The following is a 19942-nucleotide window of genomic DNA, read 5'->3' on the forward strand; positions in this document are numbered from 1 at the left end:
TTCTTACTTCTTTATGTTGAATACATTTGCAAACATTTCAAAAAACAATGCTGTCGTTAAGGGTTGTGTGTGCAGAATATAGAGAAAAATGAATATTTCACTATGGAATAAGGCTGTAATGTAAGAAAATGCGTTGAAAACGCACTGTGGATACTGTCTGGATGTACTGTAGTCCAAGGTCACATTCAAGCACTTTTCAAGTATTTTAGAGAATATTATTCAAGCTTTTTCCAGCGGATTACATCTGTGGTACCCCAACATTAACAGCTATTTGTTGAATGGCTATCTTTTGCGCAGTAACGTCCAGAAAATGGCAAAGCCTGTAAGATGTGAAGAGATCATTACATGTCCATTATAAAATCATTATAAATACTTAAAGGGATAGTTTGGAGTTTTTGACAAAGTTGTATGACACCCCTATCATCAGCGTCGTACTTCAACGGTGTCGCCTGTCCATTCTTGTGTATGTGATGAAGACACTTGCATCTTCTTCCGCAATGGAGCGCCGCAGCCACCTTGTTTACTTGTGTGTTCCACACATATGATCTTTGCACTCAAAATGATTCAACCCCCATTGTAAATTACATTTATTTTCAAAATGTACAAATGTTTCAATAGTGACAGTTTGCAATATTAAATGTGTTGAGCTATTTAAATTAGTTTTGTTTATTTGTTTGACCAAGTATGCAAATAAATACGATTTATAGTAAGGATTGAATAATTTTGAGTGTGGTTGTACAGTATACCTGTATACTGGAAATGGACTCATCTTTGATAGGCTGGTACATGCCATGGTACATGGATTTATTAAGTCAGAGAAAGTTAAAAGTTTCACTTTTGTGTCTCATAGAATATAGCTGTGGTGCATTTAAGGACCGCTGAACAAAGTGTGAAATCATAAAGCTTGATGGAAAATATGACCAATAAAACAAACACACATGTATCAAATGTGTTCTTTCTAACTGCGACTGACATGAAAGCGCATAGCGCTTTTCTCAACAAGCAGCTGTGGGCCTCACCCCCATCTAAAAGCACTCACACAAAAAAAGACAAGAAGCGACAGAAGAAAGTTTAAACATATCTGTTGAGCTTTCATGGTTTTTACTCACTGTTTGTCTCCTACGTTATTCCTCACGTCTCAATTAGATGATGATGTAATTGCGACATAAATACATTATGGTAAAACATCTTTTAAATGACTACAAACAGTATAAAATACCAAACAAATTGTCATGCACAAAAACAGATAGTAAAACACTCTATGGTGGCTCATGGTGTTGAGAAGTTGCCTGTCTATAATAATACAAATTTAGGGTTGAAAGTGGATTCATTGGTGTCCATTAGGGAAAAGAGTCTTTACATAATTGATCATGCAGAAAAATAAATAAATAAAAGTAAATACTAATAAAACTGGAAGTTTGTTTGTGGGAAACGATGAAAAGGTCTTAAAGTTGGGCTTTCGCATCTGATGACTGGAGCTGGAATTGAGTTCTACTTTGAGGTGACAGTTTTTTCTTTTTTCCTCTGATGCTGCACCAATTTTCTTAGGACGTTCCTGTTGTTCCTTCACTGGATGAGCAGAATACCCACACAAAAGACAAAAGAGTGTTTATCAAAGCAAAATCAATTACAGTTACCCAATGTCAATTGACTTTTGGCAGTAAATAATGGAAAAGACTTGAAGCCAAATATACACCTGGTTTAACCACTTCATGCAAGCTGTAATTGTCTTTAATTATTTAAGCCCTCTTTAAGTAGTAGGTCATCCTCAATAGTGTTAATTTAAATGGCAGCAAAACAAAACAAAAATCCTGGCCATAAAAAATGCCAATAACCTGTCGGCTACGAGGTATTTCTCCCTAGTCGGCCATCCAGATGGAAAAGCGGGCCAGCCTAGTAATGCCCTGTGATGTGGATCCAGAGTGACAGTGGAGAGGATGTAAAAGACATAGATCAGTAAAAGGTACTGATGGCACGTGGACACAAAGGATGGCTGCTGTCCCGCTGGTACTTCATCTTAGTTCATATGGCAACTCTGCTCGGCCCGTCTAGCTATAATGTCTCTCTGGGGATCAGAACAAGATTGCTGCTTTCACACTGAGCATACCTTTCCTCCTCCCCACACACTCGCACAACCAGTACAATATGGACAAACACTCACTGGTTTACCACAAAGAAGATCCCCAGTCAATGTTCATTTGTCTTCAGTGCAAAGAACAAGAAAACAGGCTGTGGGAAAAAAAAGACACATTATGTCAAGTCAATGCCACGACAGCATCCATGTTACGTCAAGTGTTACCTTATGATCTCCCATACAAACATTAGGACCCACTGTGTCGTATATTACACTCCTCTCACCATCAGCCCCCTGGGAGGAGAACATACTGTCAAGGTCATTTGGTTTTGCTTTATTACTCTTGTTTATTTAAGTTATTTAGTTTTGTTTAGAGTTTATTCAAAATTGTAGCTCCTAATAACCATAAATTCCTGACGATTGAGCGCACCTTAATATAAGTTGCACCCACTAAATAAAAATTAAAAAATAAAAAAAATTGTACATATAGGCTGCACTTGTCTTTAAGCCACAGGCTTCAATGTTGTAACATATGGAGCATATGGAAGTGGCAGTGCTCGAGGCAGGATCAGAACCACACATTAAGTGCTTAGCACACACTATAAACCTTGCAATCCTACCTTCACTCAGTATTTCCAGCGTCACTTGTTAGCTCTGATGAGAGAGCCTGTAATGATCCATAAATCAGCCGCATCATTGTTTAAGATGCACTGTTCAAAGGGTTTGAAAAAAACGTAGCATCTTATAGTCAGGAATTTACGGTAACTGTTTAGTACAAACTTTGTCACATTCACCTTTATTAGAAGACATTAAGTCCCTTGGCAAGAGGCAGTTTACTGAAAAGGTCAGCATCTAACATTTATTAGTTTTATAGTTTGCTCAAACATAGTGTACTATATTATCTTGAATTTGGTTGAGTTAACGCTTCAATACTATTCAGTTCCATTTCTAAAGTAGTTCATAAAAATGATGTGTGTGTATGTGTGCCATTTCTAAAGCTTTGGGACTCCAACGTACCACAGTGAGAGCCATTATCCAGAAATAGCGAAAACATGGAACAGTAGTGAACCTTCCCTGGAGTGGCCGGCCAACCAAAATTACCCCAAGAGCGCAGCGACCACTCATCCAATTCGTCACAAAAGACCCCACAACAACATCCAAAGAACTGCAGGCCTCACTTGCCTCAGTTAAGGTCAGTGTTCATGACTCCACCACACAAAAAAGACACTGGGCAAAAACGGCCTGCGTGGCAGAGTTCCAAGGCGAAAACCACTGCTGAGCAAAAAGAACATTAAGGCTCGTCTCAATTTTGCCAGAAAACATCTTGATGATCCCCAAGAGCGTTTGGAAAATACTCTGTGACGTCTTTTTGGGACTTTAACAAAACAATGCTGCCACACGGCCAACAGCACTCCTACTCCTTGCTAAACATACTAGCACACGCTGTTGTGATCACGTGGGCTCAGCATGCTGGATCCGTCGGCGCTGTTGGATAGAAGTGCTGGAGTGGAATTTGGAATGGACTGCTAATATCAGAGTGCTGATATCATAAATTTTAGATGCAGTTCGATATAATCTGATACTCGTTTTTTGGCTGATATCGGACCTATATCCGATGTCGGACTGCGACACCCCTAGTTTGTTGAAATATTTGGGGTGTTACGAGATCTTGTGTCACGAGATCACAAGATTAAACCGTGACAAGATTTCTCGTTCTGAAAAAAACAAACAAACGAGGCGATAATAAATTAATTCATTAATCACACAATAAATGAAAATTAACTCAGTAAGTTTGCCAGCCTCGATATATTGCCATGTGCATGTGTGTCTTGTTTTCCCTCTTCTCTTGCCTCCAAACAGGCAGGAAGAAAGTTTACTCTGTGCATTGGATTCAGCCCCTTGGCGCATTTGTTCCATAAAACAACAGCATGAATGCAGTGACACCTCTTGTCAGTCATAGCTTTGTCCCTGTGGGGGGCGGCAGGACCGCTAGCATACACACAGCAAAGGAGCGTAGCCATGTGTGGAGCAATGCAAGGTAACGTAGTAGAAGATTAATGAGCAAGGTGAGCCCATCAACACGGACGAGTCAGTATGCTGAATTTGTTCAAAAGTGATGGCAACAAAAAGACAAAGCAAAGGAACTTCCCCACCGAAAACATAACCACCGACTCAGTTTTCCCATTCCTAAAAAAGTACACATTGAAATACAGAGCCTTTGCACAGACAGTCAACACTCATTCAGACGTTTGATCGACAAAAAAAAAAGAAGAAAATACAAACAAAACAGCACAGAATGGTGTGCGTTCAAAGTGTACTTTGCTACATTGCAAAAGAAATGCGGCTCTTCAATACAGTTAAAAAGCCAGCATTTCGAGAAACGTTGCAAATGTTTGACACACAGTACAAATTGCCTGTGAGAAAACAAATGTCACAAATGCCAATTAAACAACTTTACAACATTGAAAGAAGACATATTAAACAAAATATTTCATAATTATGATGTATATAATTATTATTAGGATATATTTTCTGAATTATCAGTTGTTAATTTGGTCTCAAAATAATGGTGACAATAACATTTTTATCATCAATAATTTGAGGGACAATACACATTTCAAAATGCACCTACAATGTTTTGTGACAAAAAAAAACTTTAAAAGTTTGTTTTTCCACCCTATTTTTTTCATTGTACTTTTCTTAAAAATAATGTTAAAATCTTATAGTTAATTGCTTGTTTACTGCTCATTTAAACTCAGTGACGTTATTGATTTATTTTAATCAAATCTACCACTTGCTAGTTTAGTTGCACATTTAGTTGCACATCGACATAGAAGAGGAGACAGCAGGGGGGCTTCCAACTTACAGTGTGGATGAATTGTTGCGCAGTGTGTGACATTAAAATGCGATCACACCATGCAGGACAGCGAGTGTTCATGTATTGGGTTGGTTTAGTGTACTCTTCACTGTAGGGGTAGCTGCGAGAGAGAACGAGGGAGAATAGCATTAAACACTTAAAGCGCCAAAGTCGCAAATTTGCGACAAGCAACATTTCTGAATTTAACAAGGCATTTCTGCAAATTTGGTGCCTCATGTAGATGATACTTTACATCAGGAGATGGCGGACATCTGTAACTTCAATCTGAGCAACATTTGTCGGCATTTCTGTGCAAAGTTGATAAGTTTATAGACTTTGAAGTCCCTTGTGCATGCGGCAGGGCGTCCGCTCGCTATGACAGTCCACACGCAGCATACTTGAGCCGATGCTTTGCTAAACCGTGTTCGGGGGAAGCCAGAGGGGATGTGGTGGGTTGTCACAACACTGCTAATAATGGGGGGGGGGGCATGTAGCGGGCATGTACAAAAAAAAAAAACGTGGAAATAGCGGCATACGACCATCCACGGGAGACTCGTCGGCAAAAAATACACTGCTGATAGATAGGTATGACCTGAGAATACAATAACCTTGATGATTGAGAACATTCACAGACATAATAGATAGATAGCTAGATAATTTATATCTATCTATGAAATAATAGCAGTAATAATGGCGGTGCAGGTAGCAGTGGTGTTCAAAATCCTGCTGTAAATGACGATGATGATGGCTGGGTTTAATTCAGAGATTAGGAAGAGTATGACAAGTGGATCAGACAACCAGTTTGAAATAGTAATGTCAAAACTGAAAACTCCGGTGCTGATAGGGTTAAGATTGTTTAAATAAGAATATAAGCAGCAGTAAGCTACAAATCTCACCTTGGTGGAAACTGGATTTCCTCTTCTCTAACAACATCGTGAAAGGCTGTGACTTCTTTGTCGTATTTAAGCAGCTGGAATGGAGAGGGCTTTATTATACATCATCTCTGCATATTCACGCTGCAAAATTGTGTTGACCACAACGCATTTGACATTTAACATGTGATAACATGTCAGATTTTTGCCAAAAAGTGAAAATTCTGATCGCACCCCTTTGCCATTGTCTTCTCTGAACACGGCCTGGTGCAGGTAGGCGAAGAGCTTGTCCTCGATCAGCAGAAGCACCTGCCAATTAAACAGAAGCATAATAGCAAGAATGAATCCTCAGTGAATGGGGAAAAGTTTCAGTTTTAATTACCTGGCGGTCAGCTTTCTCCTCACAGATGATTTTCTGCACTTCATTAGTGCTGTCCTTCTTCACGGTCTGAACGTCCGCTGAGGTAGACAGATGCTGCTCACATGCACAAACAAGATTTTTGGCCATATAGGGGAATAAAACAGACGCAAAGCTAGCATTATTGTTTGAGCTTACCTGGACCAGACTCAGCGTGTCCAAACGAAAGTTAAAATCTCCGAACAAGAAGAAAGGCATTGGAGTGTGGCAGTTGTCTGATATCCTGAAAAAAGATATGTAGATGAAATTCACTGAGATTTTTTTTTTTTGTAAGAAAACTAAATGCTAATTTTTTGAGGGGAAAATACACCTCCAGGCACATCACTCAAGACTTCAGCATATCATGCAAGACCTCAACTATCTGAGTTTACTAATAACAGTGGTTAACTTCTTTTTACACTGTACAACACAGTACAGTAAGTATCAACTTTAGAGGGTTTTCGGCATACGATGTACCATGTGCCATCAAATAAGTTCAAATTTGACTTCAGTAACAATGCTGCTGTTGTTAGATTTTCCAACATAGGGGTACAAGTACATTTCTATTAGCTTACATGAGCAAAGAAGAAAACAGGTAACATTTGGGTGCAGACCTAGCAAACCACTGCACACCACAATACTTTCAAATCATTTTTGAAGTACTTTGGAATGTACGCTTCTTTGACATTGAATGCATGATAAAAAGTTAGTCAAAATTGAAGGAGACACAATTTTTGCCTCATTTTAGAATCTTTAGTACTTTTGCTAATGCATACAATGAGCGCACTCCAAATAAACGGTTGTCTTTTTTGTGTGGAAAAAAAAAATCTTATCAGGTGGTGTAAAGACTATAAAGGATGTGCCCAACCCCAGTAGGATACAATAATCCTTTCTGTTTCTGAATGTGTTGCAATTCAATGCAGACCTGTTGATGACATATCGCAGTGCATTTTTGCGGTTGGCAGAGTAAATGGAAGGACTGGAATTGCAGGCAATGAGGTTGGAGGCATCGTGGAACAGGTGGACGTTGACCAGGTCCAACCCTCTGGGAAGACATAGCGCAAAAACACACTCCTCATCAGTGGCTATTGTTCAGGCAATTTTCAATCAAAACCAGCTCTGAAGCATTGGCCTGCTAAACATTGTAGCTGCATCCAACAAATATTACGCTAATAAACTGTTGAAGTGTGCATAGAAATTTAAATACATCATGCAAGATGCAGTACTTCTGGAAAGTATTCACAGCACCTCACTTTATCCCCATTTTTTATGTGACAGCCTTAATAATAATGTAATAATGTAATAATACATTTTTTTCCCTCAAAATTCTACACCCAGCACCCAATAATGACAACATAATAAAAGTGTTTTTGAAATGTTTGCAAATATATTAACTGTATTGATGCACCTTTGCCGTGTTGCTGGGACTACAGTATCTGCATAGAACACATTCTTGACAGTCAAACTAAAATGATATCAGGGACATGTTGGGGCCGTGATGATGTTGTCGTCGTCGTTGTGAGCGTGAGCCACAGCAGTAGTGATTTTTTTCTGGAAATGACTGGGGTTCAAAACAGTTCTGTAAGGCTGCCTCAACTAAAATTCAGCTTTTACAAATATAATAATGTCCAGTTTTTGACTGACACTGAAGTCAGAGAGTTATGACTGAACAACATGGCTGTAGTTGCTCAAAAAGACTGCATCATTCAAAACGGTGTTTCTAATATTATGCCCCTCTTGGGTAGCTAAAAGGGTCTTATTAGAGTGTATGCAACTGCATTGATATTGTGGCTGATGAGTATAAATCTGTCAGGTCTGATTATCTTAGTTAAGTGTGATGTACGTACTGGTTGTGGATGATCCAGCGGGTCCTCATGAAGCCCTTCCTGGACCACTTGAACTGCAACACAGAAAAATTAGAGCGAGTCACTAAACAGCAGTTAAACTGATAATTGTTGATTCATTCACATAATTTGTCTCATCTCCCTGTCACAGCAGTCAGACAGCCCCTCCATCCCCAACAGACTCATTTGTCCAAGCATCTCCCTTTGGTCCAAACATTACCACCCCAAACACGACCCCAAACACTCACATCAGGCCAGAAATTCTTTGGGAATTTTTCTTTTTCCACAGTGTTGACCCCATCCAGAGAGCCCACGTACTTGTTCAGTCCCGGCACTGCTTTAAAATCTTTAACTGTGAGGGGAAAAGAGGAAGAGGGAGGGACAGGCGGATGTCATGTAAAAGAGTGAGAAAACATGCAAAGAGTAATCAATAAACTGGTGTTAACCTCATCAGTGCGGCATACATGATGAGGGGATCCATAAAAGGGCCATTAGACTGTGTTTGGTGAGCAACTATCACTTTTGGGCCAAACAGCAAGTGGCAGCTCCATGATGTTTATGGTTCTTCCATAAGCTTTTCAGAGGAGCTTTTTCATACCTAACGTGACTGGACTAAGCTGGGGGAAAATGACTCTGTTTTTGCAAATGTGTGGCCAAATGGGTGGCGTGGAGGAGATTTGGCTGTAACTATCAAACATCATATCACAAACAACATTTTTTTTTTAATTAATTGTGCTACCGTACAGAGGGGAAGTCACCAATGTAAATATCAAACATAATCAAGCTTGTTTTACCGCTGAAGTCATACTGGCGGATGTTCTTCAATGTCTTGTGGATGAAATACATGCTGCCCAATGCCTGCATGCAAAAACAAAGAGTGAATTTACAGAGCCTGAAAGTAAAAATATTCAATAAAAATGTCTCAGCAGGGCTTTCAGTTAATTTTAGTTTAAATTTAGGGATGGAGAATTGTCCTAAAACTGTTGCAGGCATCTTAAAAGTTTTACCTGTTGTAAATATTACAGAAAAATCACCTGTAGCCACATTTCCACATGTTAGAGCATTCTATAATTCTATAAAATAATGGATGTCTTTTATAAAGGTGTAATGAAACACCAAAAAACAATATGGTGAAAACAAATCATCCCTTTTAGGACATGAAATTAACATTCAAAATTATTTCCTTAGCACAGCCAAATTGCATGAGTAATATACCAATCAAGAAGCCAATCAAGTGATTAATAATTTCAGTTGAGCAACATCAACTCACATTTATTAAACTAATACTCTAGTTCAGGGACATTTATGAAATTCTATTATATCTATTCTAACAAATCCGCTGGCTTTGTCTTTTAAAATGAACTGTGCAGTATTGTGCATGTGTTGTATGGAAAATTAATACTCAAAAGACATGTAATTACAATACAATATTTTAACTGATCACATGAAATATGTTTATGTACACGAGTAAACTACTGCATATTCTATTATCTTGACAACCTTAAGTTACTCATTTGCTCTTTGCTGTTATCACGATAATCAATAAATCGCATGATAAATAAACCAAAGTTGATCATTTGGCCAGCCTCAATAAATTGACATGTGCATGTGTGTTTGTTTTCCTCCTCTCTCTCTACCAAACAGGCTGGATGACAAGAGGCTTCACTCTGTGCATCTGTCTCAAAACCAGGGCGCGCTGGTTCTGTAGTGGAATGAACGAAGTGAGTGAGCCCTCCTGTCAGTCACTCATGCCGCAAGCAAGCACACACTCAGCAGCAGTACTCTGTGTGCACTTGCTAGCTGTGTGTGTCGTGTGCTACACGATCGAATACTTTTTTCATGCCTGTTGTGTAGAAAACGCGACCTAATGTCAATTTCAGCCCGTTTGCGCATCATTGTTTTGTGACATGAAAAAGTTTCTGACAAAGACAAATAAATAATACAAAACGGTGGAACTTATGTTTCAGCTGATTCCCAAAGTATAACACCTCATTGTGCACCAAACGCATTTTGCTGCATCCAAAACATGTACTTTGAACAAACTCCGACAAAAAACATTACACCCCATTTAATGTAAACAGCGTTTTCCACACACAATGTTGCTAAAAGTGAATCAAGGAAGTGTATATGCAAATGAGCTGACATCAGCATTGACACACAATGTGAACGTCTGAGTATATCTACATTTTTTTTGGTCAATATTCAGACAATAACAAAAGTGACACTGATTCCAAATCAGAAATATTGTGATTTATTGTGACTTTTATTTAAGTGCAATTTTTGCTAAAAGAGAATGAGAGTCCATTTATTTGCACTGGGGTTTTTCTGTCTTTTTTGTTTGTTTAATTTATTATGTTGTTTGTTTGATTTATTTTATTTAAAAGATTTTGACATTCCAATTAAAGTGTTAAATACTCTTGAGAAATTAAAGTTGCTTTTGACATGGTGTACTCGCATTATTATGCCATATATTAATCATTACATTAATGAAAAAAATTGTCTCAAAATAATGTTGACAATAATAGTGTTTATCTGCAATAATTTGTGGGACAATTATCATCCAACAAAATGTGTTATTGTGACTGCCGTAATCTTGGTTATTTATCAAGAACAGAGTATAACATCAGAAACAGTTCTCAGTATGACGTAGTGCGTCATACAACAACAATAAAAACATATTGTTAAATTAATACCTGCCTGGCAGTGTCAATGTAAGGTGAGCCTTATTACATTTGTTAAGGTAGACTTTTTGATACAACTTTTGTATTGGCTTTGGTGCTGGTCTGGGCATTAGTTCCTAATGAAGTGTGTGGTGTGTTGGTGATCATGTGCATATGGTAGAAAGGTGACTTATTGGCATAAGTACATCTCAAATTATTATTAAACCTGACAAAAAAAACTTTTCATAATGAAGCAATCCATCAATGACTCGCCTTCAATATGGTTTTTCAGCAGCAGAAACAACAAAAGCATTGACCCATAACCAAACTGAAAAAAGTTAACTAAACGTGGTGACAAAAACACCAGAAATCATCCCAACCTGACAGCCAAGCTGATGAACTGAGATGCTTGTTTCACCATCATGTGAGCTGAACTGTGCAGCTCTCAATGAATGATACTGTAACATTGCTTGTTACTCTGCCAAAGACACATACAACTTACTATGAGCAACCTCAACACCCCCTCCTCTGTACGCACACTTCAGCACCCAATCACCTTTAACATGGTCTGACAATTTTTAATGTACTAACTGCTTGCTCCACTGATCTGATTAATCATGTCCCACAAGATCAATAAAAACAGAAGATTAAAACTATTTAAAAGGTATTAAGCAGTGGGCCTGCTGTCTGCCAACACTGCTGCGGGGACTGGCAGCAAAGAAAAATCAGCCATTGCCCGGGGGGCTCAGGGCGTGACGGACCACTGTGCAAGACCCCCCCGCTCAACCACCCCTGCCACTACTGGCCTCAGTATGAGAGATGTCTCCCTGAAGACATCATTTCTCTTCAGTGCCAAAGTCCTCCTCATTTAACAAAATAGAGGTGTCTCTGTGCTTTGCTTCGGTGAGCAGCAATTAGGGACCAACTTGTCCAAACTGGAGCATGGGCACAAATGAGGGTCGTTAATACTGAAACTGCTTTTTACAACTCGGCCAGAAGTTGCTTAACATACATTCCAGTCTATAATTAGATCTGAGAGGTTTTATGCATCAATGTGTTATAAGATGGGGAAAATCCAATCCAAATTTGGCTTAGTTGACTTTTAACAATGCAGGAAAACACATTACTCCACATACTCTGGCCAGCACCTATCTTCATCAATCAGGTGTATGCAGTTTAATAAAAAAACATTGACTTACAAGTGATTTTTTATCAAAACACCATTTGTACTGAAAATGCATGCAAGTCTGTCCCATTTACTTTTGCAGGAGAACCCCCACCCCACCCCAAACTCTCTTTCTCTTGGTTGTGTAACTGATGATCTGCAGCCAAGGGAAAACAAATTGAAAATCAATGCAAGTGGCACCGACGAAATGAGAATGAGGCACACAGCGTGGACAGGCGGGGGTGCATGATCCCTCTCAGGGCAAAGAGTGGAGGGTGCTAACAATGAAGTGTATGGGGAAACTTATTCCCAGCTGCCTGGCTGCACCCCACAACCAAACACTTTATTTATTGTTCACAAATGGGCTGGGATCAATAGTTTTAATCTAGACTTAAAAGTATTGACTTGGTCTTGTCACCTGCACACCTGGCCATTGACTTTCTCCTTTTGACTTCTCGTACCTCAAGCCTACAAGGGTAGCCAATGACCTCTGCTGTCGGATGACAGGGTGAGTCGCTCACCTAGGAGGAGTATGGGTTAATAGTTTATGAAAGACACAGACACTTTCCTCCAACGGAAGTGTGTGTGTGTGTGTGTGTGTGCGTGTGCAGGACTCTCAATCAAGAGTATTTGTGCAACAAATACAGTTGGGAGTTAAGAACTGCTTTCATGATAAGCTCGGAGGCAAAGTGCAGTGGTTAACAAACTTTTCACAGTTGTGTACCCTGTCAGACATCTGACTGGAAGTCAAGTACCGCCCACTCCTTCACACTTAAAAAAAAAACATAAACCACACAATAAAACATCTTTGATATATGACATTATATTAAAAAATCATATGTCTTATTTTTCAACTGCTCATATAGGTTACTAATTTATAACGGAGAGGGTTTTAGAGGGGTAAGATATCTCTTGGCAGTTTTGTCTTCTGTTTGGTGAATTTATTTGTATTTGTTTGTGTATTGAGTATGGTGAAAAGCTGTGGTAAGATGTGGTGAACTGTGATCTTTATGTTATTTTGCTGCACTGCACTCTGCAACATGGAAATACTCAGTACAATGCAACTAATGTTACACGTAATTGTAATAATTGTAAATAATTATGAAAACAAAGGCACATAACTACAGAAATCAATTAGGAAATTAATTCAATACGAGGCTTATTACTGAGCCAAATGGACAATATGCTATATGAGCATGCTATATTAGCACATATACCCTTGTAGCATGAGACAATGCACCAAGAGAAAATGCACAGCAGGACAGAGCTAACATTATTAAACCTCACCTCTGTGCATTTACGCACTGCATTAACATTTGTGAACAAGGACGAGGTGAAAGGAAGAATAGAAAATACACATCTGTCTGTGCAGTGCCGTAGAAACTAATATACTTAACTCTGAATCTGAGTCACATGTGGTGTGTTCAAGGACCGCCGAACAAAATGGTCACAACGGCCGAAGAAGACACATTATTCATGAAAGCATAAATTGACTTACACGTGCAAAATTGGGGGCTTTCTAACATAGTCAGTGTATCCATTCAACAAACAAATAATGCACTTATTAGTCACAGCACCACCTAAGAAGACCAGCTCTCATTTAGCACACAATATCAATGATCTTGAAAAATCTTCAAGATGAAACACTTAATGCACAAGGTCATCATCAAACTTACGTATTTGCTCACCTAACACACACAGAACAGTGAACAACTTCATGCTATCATCTTTCTTCTGCACTGTACTACCAGCTGTGACTGCTCACATGAGGCGTTCAAGCACATTATGTAAATCTCAATGTTCAGCGCTAATGTAGTCAAGCCACTTTTAATTTATATTCACGTACCCTCTACGGCAAACTGCGTATCCCACTTTGGGAACATAGGGCTTAGTGCACTCACTGAGTGCATTCAGATGGTAGGTAGGGCTTGCACACTAAGAGACGATCAGGTTTCCTGCCCTGTATTTGATCAGGAAATGAGCAAATTCTGTGATTTTTACTTAAGAAAATGTTTAAAATGATTGGCATAATAGAGAAAATACATTTTAACACAGTTTAATAACAAATACTAATTTTATGTTATCTTTATTCGGTTTTTTTTTTCATCATGACAGGTCGTCTGACTGCACGACCCGTCACTGGGGGGTTGGGGGAGGGCGGTGCTTTCAACTTGTTTGAACACCAGCGCCCTCTAAAGGGCTGCACAGCAGCCTTAACTCAGGGGGTTATCATTTTAAAACCCGTTTGCTTTTTAGAAAGCATGGATATCAAATAATTAAATTTCTTGTTAAAATTACAATATTGTGTGTATCTATAAAAAGTCCTCGTTCAAAGTGGGATTGTTCAGCCTTGGGAGAGGTTTCAGACTTCTATTTTTAAATGTGTTACTGTACATCTTTTAATTGATAAATTAAAAGTTAATTAAATACATTAATTAAAGGTTTAACATCAACAAGTACAAAAAAGGAGTGTTAAATAATATGTAACTGGACATATAGAAACTTGTTGTCCAAACTAGACTAGTCATTGAGCATTAACTGATGAAGCCTGCTCACATGAGGTGAAATATCTTATGCCATTTTAATGCCCTGACAATACAATGACATGGATGAATGAGAATATTCACAGGCATACTATGTAAATAACCGTCTTAATAAACTTGTGATTTTCAATGTGGTGTACAAACTACTAGGCTACAATACTACTACTACCTGCCACTAACCACCCAAGTGCAACCACTTCCTTTTGCTAAACGTGGCTAAGGCTCCATCTAGTGGAAATTATGGGAACTACATGCCTTTAACAGTTCAATAGTGCAGGTTTGTGTGCTTTCTCACCGTGAAGCTCCCTTCTGCTTGGAACTGGTTGTCCACATAGATACAGCGCCTATCAAAATCTTTCAGTTCTTGACTGGACTCAATACTCCTGAAAACAATGGAGCAACAATTACCATAATTATGTGTGGTTGCCCTAATAAAAACAAAGTTTTGGCAGTGGGGATGAAAAGATTCCAAAGTGCTCCAAATCTTCATTGAACTCTTTTGGATTGTTAGTTGGCAAGCTTAGTGAGCTTGTAATGAGTTATTTGCAGTTTGAGCAAACAAGTGAATAAAAGCTGACCTTCTGATAATGACAATCTTTTGGGGAAAAAGACAATGAGCCCTTTTTAGGGAATCTGTGATGAAAACAAACACAAATCCTGAAATAAAACACCAGACTGATTATTTATAGCACATTTTCCCTACCAAAAGAATTTTTCTGCATGCCCCATGTTGACCATGTACTCTTTCCCTCCCACCTCCTGAAAGTGCAGGGCAATGAACTGTGGTTGGTATCTGCAGATGGTCTGTTATATAGAGAGAAAAGCAAACAGGTACAATATTACATTGCACACTACAGAGGAGCGAGGACACTCACATTTGTTTGTCACAAGATGGGAAGGGTAATTTTCCACAAGTGGGTCAGGTGGAAATTTTTGGTTGCTAGGCCATGTGTTCATTTCTTATCAGTGGTCAGCACAGTATCCGTTTTCCAGAGCACATGAAATATTTATGTACAGTACGTGTCACATGGAATGAGGTAAAAAAAAAAAAAAAAAAAAGTGATCCCAAACATACCTTGTACAGCTCCTGAAGCCATTCATTTTGAATTTCACCCACCTATAAAAACACAAACAAAATACAACAATATTAAACTTGATGTCATGCAAACTTAGTGACTGGTGAGTCCGAATTTAGAGCTCAATGACAACTTTTACTGCTGTTGAATCACTGTTCAATTCTGACAACACAAAGCGGTCAGGACATTAGGTACATCCTAATCAACACAACAGCTGTATCAAAAATGAAGCCTAAAGTGTTCAGTTTTAATAACAACAGGCTGTGGGTTTGTGTAGAACTGTGCTGCATCCTACTGAGAGCGGTTTCTGATATTTGTCCCTGCCATTTAAGTAGGGTTAAATGTGGTAACAGAAATATTAGATATTGTAAAGCAAAGTAATTCCACAGAGACAGATTATTTTATAAAACTCTTGTATTAGATTTTATAACATTGTGCACTGAGCTAATACTGATTGGACTATTGCACAGTACCACACTACCTCACTGGATTGCATGATGATGATAATATGATAATGACACCAGTCATCACCAGCTTATTTATGATGAAACGAGAGGTTGACAGACAAATGCTTCAAAAGAACAATATATGGTCATAAATCACTGTGAGCTCGGTAAAGTTAAGATTTAACAAACAAACCCACCAACAAACAGTACTTAATACCCTGAAAGCTGCATGAACATTTTGGAGTGTTAAGTTTATATAAATGGGGCGAGGGGCTATTTTACTAGAAAATCCCAAACCCCTCAGGAAAGATAATCATCTGTTTACATATCTCCCACAATAAGATCTCATATGTTTCCACTGGAGCCAGATCTGGCACCCGGAAACATGGTCCTGAGCCAAATTTCCATGAGTGAAGAAGCACTTGACCTCGCTCAGAATTTTTGTGTGTTCAACCATAACTAAAAAAACAAAAACTGAAGATGATGTTCTTACATTCTGTCGCTGCATTCTAACTTACAACATCTCAGCCAAAAGCCGTAATTAATTGGTATGGTTTTAAGTGGTGAATATTGGGATGCTGGTGTGGAACAAACAAACATGAGTCCATTTTCAGCCGTCAGGGGCAGCTTTTAGTGACATAAAGTCAAAGTAAAATAATATACAGTAGTAACAGCTTTAAGCTTATCTACTTCTAAAATTGGCAGTTAAGATGAGAATTTGTTTTCCTATGAAACTCAAAACCTCCGTGGTACAGCTCAGATTCATATACATGTATGTCACAAAAGCTAGTACAACCCCTCCCATTTCAGCAACTATTTTATACTCAATTTGGACATACTTTCAAGAAGTCACTGTACAGCTTGTATAGCTGTATAAGCTTGACATTATTGTCATAATAGCTGGCAACACAAGGGAGTACCAAGATAATTGTGTCTTGCCAACAAGTTAAGCATGGTGGTGGTAGCATCATGGTCTTGGCCCACATGAGTGCTGCTGGCGCTGGGGAGCTGTGGATCAGAAGGAAACATGAATTTCAACATGCACTATGACATTCTGAAGGAGAGCACAATCTCCTCCCATGTGAAATTGGACCACATGGCAGTTTTCCAACTTTACAACGAGCCCACACACACCTCCAAGATGACAAGTGCCTTGCTGGTGAAGCAGAAGGTGATGGAGTGACCAAATATGTCTCCAAACCGGAACCCAGTTGAGCACCTGTGGGGCGTCAAGCGGAAGATGGAGAAGTAACAGGTGTCTAAAATCAACTCCTCCATCCATGATGTCACCATGGAGAATTGGTAGAGGATTCCAATAACAACCTCCGTGCAAGAAGATTAAGGCAGTGTTCGATAACAATAGTGCTCACACTAAATAGTCACACTTCAGACATGTTCACTGTGAGGTGCTCTCACTTGTGTTGCCAGCTCTTTCAACAATAATGGCTGTATGTGACTAATTTTCATAGGCCAGTCTATGCAGCATTTCCAAGCTAAGTTATATCAAAGTTTCATTTGTATTGACATTGTCCATGAGAAAATATAATCAAGTAGTTGCTGAAATATAAGGGTGAAAGTACAGCAATCCATCCAGAATACAGTTTTTCTCCATTGGTTTGGCTCATTTCTTGAAACAGAAATTACATTCTCAAAATAACATGGACAAACCTCCAAACCACTTGGCAGTTGTTCACAACAGAATAGAATTTTTCATTAATTTAATCAAATTGCAAATGTCTTAGTGCATGTCCCAATGTCTAAGTCCATCTTTGCAAATGATTAAGTACAGATAGTCTAAAATTAGCCAAAGCAATTGAGAAAGATCTTTGCATTTTGGTGGCACTGACTATTTATAAGGGAGATGAATTAGCTTTGAAGCATGAGTGAACAGTTTTGGGAGAGAGATGAGTTTTTGCAAGTGAGCTAAGGTGTTGCTCAACTGTAAGACCTTTTGGCTGAATGATCTTAAGAGTAATTTCTCGATCAAAAAAATAATCCAAACCAATGGAGAAAAACTGTGACAGAATAACAAATAAATGCAACTATAGGAAAGATAATTACTAAGAATAACATTAACATGTTATTAGAAGGAAACCATCCCCCTTTGATTATATGCACTGTATTGATAAAAAATGGTACCCATGACCATGATCAAACCCAAAGGAAATTAAAATAAGATGGTGTTATGTTAAGTTGTTTCCTCCATTCGCAGCTATAACAGTTGCCCTACTATTCTGGAATGTTGTTCAACAAGATTTTGGAGTTTGTCCATTCATCCATAATTGCATTTATGGAGTCACAGGTCACTGATGTGCCTGAGAGAGGTCTTGCTAGCCGACAAAATGTCTGTTCTAGTTCATTCTAAGAGCGTGTTTACTGTGATTGAGGTAAGGGCTTTCTAGTTCTTCAACACCAAACTCGGCCAAGCATGCATTTGTGACCTTGCTTTATACACCTGATAACAGAAAAGGGCCTTCATCCAACTGTTTTCACACAGTTGGAAGCATAGTGTTGTCCAACATGACTCAGTAAGCTGAGGAATTAATAAACAAGGGTTGCTATGAGGTCTAGTACAAACCACATGATAAATTAATGAAGTGATGCAACCTAAGTCATTTGTCCATTTAGTATGGTCATTACGGTTTTGAGTTTAAGTATAATTCAAATAATTCCCAGACAGGAAAAGTTGTATTTGATAAACACCCTGTGTTAATGTTTTGGAACCAGTACATGAGAATTGATTAATTCCGGAAGTTATTACGTACCCAGGTCACGTGACGTGTCCAACTTGCGTGTGCTACAGCCAGGTAATAACATTCTTCCTACGTTACACTCCTGTGTTTTAAGTGTTAGATTACACAAGAAACACAAAATAATCGTCCTGTAAAGTACATGCGTCTATGCAAGACACTATTGTGGTTAACAGGTGTGCGCGTGACAAACTGACGTTTTAAGACCGTGACTTTACCCCGAAATGGCGCCCATTCCAAGTAAGTATCCTGTATTAGCGTGTCTGCGGAAACCCACTTTTTTTAGTTATACACCGACTAGCACCAGGTTACTTACGTTGTCGAAGAGTGACCCGACGTTGGCGGTGATAAGAAGCACATTGTTGTGTGTCTCCATGGTCCAGTTACATCTAAACACACACACTTGACAATCTCCTCCGCGATCAGGCCTATAAGCGACTTCCTCGGCAGCTTAGAAAGGCTTATTGTGAGAACCAGGGTTGTTAGCTCTTAAAATAAACCATCATCGCAGTAAAGATCCTGTGCGGCTTTGGTCCAACATGTTTGCTGATGACGAGCAGTTGTATCAGGTCGTCATATGCAGCAAGGGCGCCCAGGGCCATCGTCGAGCGGAGAAGCAGCAAATTAGACTCTATTCTTTTTGTGTTAATATTCAAGTCCTCCCCAAGTAATCTGACTAACAGCTTTGGTAGACTTACACTGACTAGCCTGTTCGGAACAGCGACAGAAAGCAGGACCAAGTCTTGTTGCATTTAATAAACGTCGGTGCTCCGCCCATTTCTGCGCAGTGAATGAAGTCCTCAAGGCGTCTTCGCATCACAAAAGTGAAGATCGTGGTAATTGCTCAACACATCCGTTAACTATCAGTGCATATACGGGTAGTTTCTAAAGGCTTGTTCTATTACAACCAGACAAGAGTGTACAGGAGAAAACACGCATGTTTTTTTTTTTAAATAACGGTAATAACCAACGTACTTTCTAAAAGAACAGAGATGAAAGCGCCATTTACGCTACCACAAACTCGCCTCAGCACTAAAACAGGAAGTAGTAATTGTCCTCTTTTCCAAGCAGAGTGCACTTAATTCACTACTGTTGGGGTCATGTGAATTTAGCTATGCTAATCACCCGTCTGAAAACCAAGGGTTAACAAAAATGTCTAAAAGGAGCACCAAGTTTTGGATGGGACACCTTCAAGGGAATCAGCAATACAAGCACATTCTTATATGTATTATTTCAATAACACTGTGCTTTGAAAATA

The 19942-nt window shown here is 38.9% G+C and overlaps 1 protein-coding gene across 8 annotated transcripts; it reads right to left on the reverse strand.

Annotated features, from left to right (window-relative positions):
* Positions 1-1084: 1084 nt before the first annotated feature.
* inpp5l (inositol polyphosphate-5-phosphatase L) lies at positions 1085-19827 on the reverse strand. Of its 8 annotated transcripts, XM_054772276.1 has the most exons (19): positions 19001-19827; positions 17069-17153; positions 16855-16942; positions 15488-15529; positions 15116-15216; positions 14991-15045; positions 14708-14795; positions 8839-8902; positions 8293-8396; positions 8048-8100; positions 7126-7245; positions 6360-6444; positions 6186-6278; positions 6038-6112; positions 5828-5901; positions 4941-5052; positions 2300-2368; positions 2162-2229; positions 1085-1569 (listed from the first exon to the last, which is right to left on the reverse strand). In XM_054772276.1, the coding sequence occupies exons 4-18, from the start codon at positions 15511-15513 to the stop codon at positions 2188-2190; spliced, it is 1161 nt and encodes a 386-aa protein (XP_054628251.1). In that variant the 5' UTR covers positions 15514-15529; positions 16855-16942; positions 17069-17153; positions 19001-19827; the 3' UTR covers positions 1085-1569; positions 2162-2187. The 8 variants fall into 8 exon arrangements, with proteins under 8 accessions (XP_054628251.1, XP_054628247.1, XP_054628245.1 ...); XM_054772272.1 differs by lacking the exon at positions 14991-15045; XM_054772270.1 differs by lacking the exons at positions 16855-16942; positions 17069-17153.
* Between the last annotated feature and the right edge of the window lie 115 nt (positions 19828-19942).

Source organism: Dunckerocampus dactyliophorus, chromosome 4 (assembly GCF_027744805.1).
Source record: "Dunckerocampus dactyliophorus isolate RoL2022-P2 chromosome 4, RoL_Ddac_1.1, whole genome shotgun sequence".
Lineage (NCBI taxonomy): Eukaryota > Metazoa > Chordata > Actinopteri > Syngnathiformes > Syngnathidae > Dunckerocampus > Dunckerocampus dactyliophorus.